We start from the raw sequence: 6,856 nt of genomic DNA on the forward strand, positions 1-6,856 counted from the left end.
TTTTTTCTTCTTCACAATTTCACGTATAGAAGATTTGTTCTGCCGGGCGTGGTGGCTCATGCCTGGAATCCCAACACTCTGGGAGGCCGAGGCAGACATATCACTTGAGGTCAGGAGTTCGAGACCAGCCTGACCAACATAGCGAAACCCTGTCTCTACAAATAATACAAAAATTAGCCAGGCATGGTGGTGGGCACCTGTAATCCCAGCTACTGGGGAGGCTGAGGCAACAGCACCACTTGAACCTGAGAGGCAGAGGCTGCAGTGAACCGAGATCACACCACTGCACTCCAGCCTAGGTGACAGAGCGAGACTTTGCCTCAAACAAACAAAAAACCGAAGAAGATTTGTTCTTACATAGATCTTAGCAACCTCAGCATACATTTATTTCTTATTAACTCGAGAACTTTCACCTTTTCACTTAAAGGAAGTATTTTACAGATTCTCTTTGGCATATCCAAATTGCCAGCAATGCTAATCTTGGAATTTGAGGCCATTATTAACTAAAATAAGGGTTACCTGAACACAAGCACTGTGATCTTGCAACAGATAACTAAGAAGGCTACTAAGTGACTAAGGGAAGGGCATCCTAGACAGTGAGGTGATGCTGGATTAAGGGAGGATCCCCTGCCAGGGTGGGATAGAGCTTGACGGTTTGAGGTCTCATTATGCTACTCATAATAGTATACACTTTAAAATTAATAAATTATTTATTTCTGGAATTTTGCATTTCATATTTCTGGACCTTGGGTAACTAAAACCACAGAAAGTGAAATTGTAGACAGCAAAACTGTGGATAAGAGGGGACTATTGTATAGAAATAGGATTAAGGACAAAAAAACAAAATGATCCGCGTCTATCATGTTCCCTCCTTTGCTTTTCATTTTGTATGTGAGGAAGGTCACTGTGAGGGCTAGTAGAAATCTACTAAACCAGTGACCCAACTACTCCCAAGAGTACAGCTACTATCTGCTGTGAACTGTATATATCTGGGGGAGGCTTAATTTCATGCAAATGTATCCTTGTTTCTCAGCATAATTCTGGTGCTTCCCCCCAACTACCCAGCAGGTGGGTGGTCAGTGAACATGTCATCAATTTAATATTAGCCTAAGCAAAGCTGAAAAGTAAATTAACATATTACAAGAGTCTGAATACATTGATATTAGCTTTCAAATATAATCTGAGGAAGACTGCAAAAACTTAGGACAGGGTGCCTTATAGTTAAGTAGAACAAGAACAAAACTAGGTGTCAAGAGGCTGAGTCCCTATCTCATCTTATTTACCTCAGAGCCTTTGACTTCAGCAGAGTTTTTTTCTATCCCTGGGCCTCAGGGTCTTCGTCTGTAATATTAGAGTATGGACTACCATTAGAAGTGACTTGAAAGTCTGAAATTCTGTTATTATTCTACGTTTATCACAGTATTAATACACTTTCTATTCAGCCCATCCCGGAAGATTTGGTAATTTATATCTTTCTGAAATGAACAGTTACAGGATTTAAAGATGACATTTTTGAAGGGACATAGAATATCTTCTTAGCCTTTAAAGTATCAAAATACATCTCTTTGGGAGTGGGAGGGATTTAGGAAGTTTCAGTGTTTCCTGGCAGAGGTTGAAGCTTCTTGCCTTGCCCAGCATCAGCAAGTAAACTGCACTAATTTGTCTTATATTTGACTTTCTAACACTGATTTTTCTGATTTTTCCCTGTTCAACCCACCAATTTATAAAAATGTGTATAATTGTTCTGCTGCTGCTGCTTTTGTCTGCTTTGGCTGCTGCCTATACAGGTGAAGATCTGGAAAGAAATGATGGATCTACAGAAAAACCCTACTTCATAACCCCTAACCTGCACGGAATTCTGATCAAGAAGCAACTAGTTCCCCAGAAGCAGAAAGAGTAGAAAAGCTCCAAACAGTGTCACTCACTTTTAAGTAGAAGTTGTGTAAATTAGGTTGATTGTAATTTGGAAATGTTGCTTTTGAGTAATGTGAAATTTCTGTGCTTAATTCTAAAAAGTCAGCACCTGGTGCCACCTGAGGTGTCAGGTATTTGGTGATGTTAGCTGCTGTCTGCTTTATAGACGGTGGTCCCAGCTAAAGATCAAAATGTTAATGTCAAACGTTTTTTAAAATCTGTAGCCGAGAGTGTTTTAATAACTTTTATAACTCAGTGTGCTGTTTCCATTGCAGCACTTTGATAGCCTTTCTTTTTATAAGTGTATATTTGTAAAGGATATTCAGGCAATTTTTGAAAACACTATAAATGTGTAATTAATTAGCCATAAAATATTGATTTATAGTTAACCAGCCTATGGTACTAAATTTGTAAATATGGTGCTATGGTTATATTTATACTGTTCGAGCTGGTGGACAACTCTCTAAACTGTGATTAAACTTGTATTAATGGTTCCCTAGGAAGTATATTTCAGTGAGTCATGTCCATAACAAACATAGATGTTGGTGTTATACAGGTTCTACGGAGAGCATTACTGGGTAAAAAATACTGTGGAACCTTCAGAGCCCATTCTGTTTTAGTGAAATGATGTTTATAGTGAAGTCGAATCTGAGTTCTGGAGTGTCATTTCCAACAACATGAACCTCTGTCCGTGATGAAAACATTCTGAACAAAACTGAAATTGTTACATAACTCATGCCTTTTGTCTTTAACCCAAATTTCTTATTCCCACTATATAGAAAATCAATATGAATTTGTTTCAGAAGAGTGATTATATCTTTTCATGAGCATACCTGTGTTTCTAGATTAAAGAGATTGTGTAGCTTTGTTCTACAAAAGGTTTGATTTTGTCTCACCTTTCAGTGAGGAAAGAGAAAAGTAAGACAATTCAGATTTTACCCTAAGGAAATATACTGTCAGCCCTCCATCATCTAATACCTTCATGAGGGAAATACTGCAGGTTAGGAACTCTCTCCCTGCAGGGCTTAGGAGGAAAATTGTTGTCACCTGCCACCCTTGGCTGCCTGAGGTTTCTGATAGTCATGCGTAAGTTTTGAACGGCAGAACAAAGCATGAATCAGACACACACCTTGCCGAGCCATCCTCTGTGTGCAAATGTGTATGATGCGGTTAACCGTGTAAAAATGCACCCCTAAAGGAGCATTGAATCAATTTGTATTTTCTTGGCTTTTACCGTAAGCTTTGTGTATAAGGATTATTTATGTATTGACAGAAAGGAACATGTTGATCTAACATGTTGATCTGAATATCACCTATATATCCAAGAAAAGAGTCAGAAATGTATTATTGTGTTATAGATTGATCTAAATATGTATTAATTATCTTCAAGTGTAGAAACATAGATTTAAACTGACTCTGTGGCAGATTAATTAATAGCAATAGCCAATGAATAGGGAAGATTTTTAATATGTAATGACTACCAGCTTGTTCTTGGCTTACATTCTTGAGATTATTGTATTCAAAAGTGTCGGCTGGCTTCACATTTTGGCAAAGAGCCTTCTGCATTCTTATTCTCCTTGAAGCATAATGCAGATAATAATGACAACTTATCTTTCTTGATTATTATTATTTTATTATTCAACAAGACAAGGGCCACAACAAAGGACCAGTAGAATGGTGACCTCTACCTGAGAATTTGTTGTAACTATAAATGTCTATGCTCTGCCCAAGAGATTCTGATATACTGTGATTTGATGTAAGCCAAGATGTGAATTATTATAAAGTTCTCTAGTTGATTCTGATACACATAAAAGTTGAAAAATTGGCCAGGTGCGGTGTCTCACGCCTGTAATCCCAGCACTTTGGGAGTCCAAGATGGACAGATCACTTGAGACTAGGAGTTCCAGACCAGCCTAGGCAACATGGTGAACCATATTTATAAAAAATATAAAAATTAGCCAAGTGTGGTGGCGCACACCTGTAGTCTCACCTACTTGGGAGGCTGAAATGTGAGGGTGATTTGAGCCCAAGAGGTCGAGGCTGCAGTGAGCCATGATCACACCACTGCACTCCAGCCTGGGTGACAGAGAAAAACCCTGTTTAAAAAAAAAAAGTTGAAAAATCACTTGAATAAAATATAAATCAACACATAAAACTAGTTGCCAATTTATACTATGAGCTAACGTCTAGTCAGAAAAATATTCTCCATTTACTACTTATTTGTGTAATTGAAATGTGTAGAATAAAAATGAGCATTGTTTTTGGGAAGATATTTAGAAGCCATTTTCTTACAAAGCAATTAAACTAAAAACTGTGAAAAACTAGGGCAATGTTCCTCAAAATTTGCAGTGGATGTGTTTGAAATCTAAAATTTCACAATTATTAGTTTTCAAGGCTATACTATCTACATTATTGATGGCAAAACAAAATCAATTTTAAACAAATATAGTAATTTAGAAAGTAAATGGAAAAAAGAAGGTGAAAGTTATTTTCTCAATCTTGCAACTGAGAGACACGCAATATTGTCAGAATCTGACCTGTTACACAGAATGAAATAATATATACTGACATAATCACAAGGGCTGATTGTTTTCTCATAACTATGTTTACAATAATGTTGATGCCAAACCATGCTGTTTAAAAAACAAAAACAAAAACAAACAAAAAGAGGATTTTGAACTGCTGTAAAGCGAGTATACAGCAGATGGCGATGTTACTTCTCTTACAGTTCTGCTTTGATATTTACTCTGTACCATTCTTCCTCCTAGTGGAAGATTTAGAAAGAAATGATGGTTCTACTGCAAGACCTTATTACGTGAGTCAACCTCTGCTGAAGATTTTCCAGGAGGAAAATCTACAAACTAAGCAGCAGTAGAAGAGCAAACTGGTCGTCCTACAGCTGTGTGTTACCTTTTCTCCATCTGCTGTGTCCGTGCAACATTTGTTTCATAAGTGCTTTGTGTTTAGCAACACTGTATTTACGACCTTGTTGGCTTGCATTTGCATGTTTTATACCAAAGCTTATACTGTAATATGTGAAGCCATCAGAAATCGCAAGGGAATTGTTAATAACATAAAACATTTTTATACTAAGATCATTTGTTTTGTAATTCATTTTTAAAGAGTGGCTTGGATGTTTTGAAAATAATACTGAATATGTTAATATTCTTTTAAATCTTAGATTGAAAAATGATACATTATTTAAACTGATAGCTCCTAATATATTTTTAAAATTAAAACTAAAAGACTTCTTCTGCAGGGAAAATTGGTCAGCAAAGTGAAATTAAAAAGTTTAAAGCTTTTCCCACTCTTGTTGGACAGTAAATCAGTGAAAGGACTGCCCCACTTCAGAGTTTGCTCTCTTTAAGTATAGAATGTTTCCTCTTAAACAAATTGCCAATCATCCAGCCTTTACTACTTCGCCCTCTGACAAAGTGCCTTACTGGCTATTTAATATTACCCAGCTTTTATGGGCAAGTTTACAAACATTGTTTTTAAAAAAATTAAAACCTGCAATGTTTCGTGATTAAAACAAGTCTTCTTGCATTTGTTTCACTCTTAGCTCACTGATTGGAAAACATTTGTCATTTTGCTCTGTTTGATATCCTCACTATTATGGAATACATTGTGCAGCTAAACAATTTCCCTTGCGCCTAGTGGACATTCCTGAATGTGTACTACACGCAAGAAGAAACAAACCCCGAAAGAACACTTGTTGGATTTCCTTCTTTCTTTCTTTTATCTTTTTTTTTTTTACTAAAAGAGAAGTTTTAAAATGAAATGTTTTCTATAGTAGATCTTTGAAAATACAGTAGGTATAATACTGCATTTCTCAGTGTTTTACAAAGATCAGAAAGGGAATCTTCTAGGAATTACAAAGGGAAACTTTACTCCTCGAGAGGGTGCTGACAGATGTCATGTACTGAATAGCTCCCTTTTAAATGATCATTTATTTTCATCAAAGCCTATTCTATATATGCCATTTCATTTTCTAACTTTTGGTATGAAAAAATCAGTTTACTTATAATAGGTTAGTTGTATTGTGCTACTAGAAACAGGAACATAATTTTCAATTCAGTTTTAAATAATTTTACCAGTACTACTAACTTTTAAGGAAATTCATTTGGTTATTCCGTGTTACAGAAAGAGTTCATAAAAGTATTCACCCTAAGAGAATGTCAATCATATAATGATAATTTGTGAAAGCTTTGAGAGTCAATCATCAGTAAGTTACTATCAGTTTATAAAATATTATCACATTTGTTTAAATGTGACTTTAGATACTTTTATGCCAAAAATAAACCCACATGAGCACATGACAGTCTGAGCTCTATAATCAGTGTGCTTCTGCTGTGCAGAAATGTTAGAAATGTATTGTCTAAATATCTTTGATAATTAAAATGTTTAATATTTAATGAAATTTGTTGTTACTTATTGTTTTAAAACTATTTGTTTTTTCTTTTAATAAAGATTTAAATAAGAAATATCTGTCTGTCTTTTGATTTAAGCTAGAAAAAGAGAAAAGCTTTTGCTTTCAAAACCCACTATACTATGACAGTATCTTCTCTGTACCAAATGTCTAGGTGGGTTTTTTATTTTAATCTAGATTTATATTTTTAAAATTTCCACTTTTCTCCAGCTGTGCGTTGACAAATCAAGTAACGGAAACTGATAACTTATACAAAGGAAATAAGTCAAAGCTAAATGGATGAGATACAAAAAAATTTTTAAAAACTCAAAATTTTTTTTAAAGCCTAAATTAGTCAGTTGTTCTTTGTTTTTATTTGCCAAAGATTTGCTCAGTCCTTCATTTCATTTTGTCAAAATTTATAGAAGGAAAATGTCATTATTTTCAAGGCAGGTATAAATCTAGAGGCCCTAAAGGATATGAACACCAATTAACAGTAGTTTCCTAAAGCAAGATTAAACATAACTATCACTG

The 6,856-nt window shown here is 35.2% G+C and overlaps 1 protein-coding gene across 10 annotated transcripts in view; it reads left to right on the forward strand.

The window, feature by feature from the left end:
- Nucleotides 1-6,398, forward strand: part of SLC44A5 (solute carrier family 44 member 5) — a 418,500-nt gene extending 412,102 nt beyond the window's left edge. For 5 of the 10 annotated variants that reach the window (XM_065520064.2, XM_074003604.1, XM_074003624.1 and 2 more), the window contains one exon: nt 1,788-2,650. In XM_065520064.2, the coding sequence (XP_065376136.1) occupies nt 1,788-1,900 (113 nt within the window). In that variant the 3' untranslated portion in view covers nt 1,901-2,650. Of the gene's footprint in view, nt 1-1,787; nt 2,651-4,682 lie in introns of those variants that run through there. The other 5 variants (XM_074003606.1, XM_074003630.1, XM_074003629.1 and 2 more) reach the window with 1 other exon arrangement.
- The last annotated feature ends 458 nt before the right edge of the window (nt 6,399-6,856 follow it).

The sequence above is a fragment of the Macaca fascicularis genome, chromosome 1 (assembly GCF_037993035.2).
Source record: "Macaca fascicularis isolate 582-1 chromosome 1, T2T-MFA8v1.1".
NCBI lineage: Eukaryota > Metazoa > Chordata > Mammalia > Primates > Cercopithecidae > Macaca > Macaca fascicularis.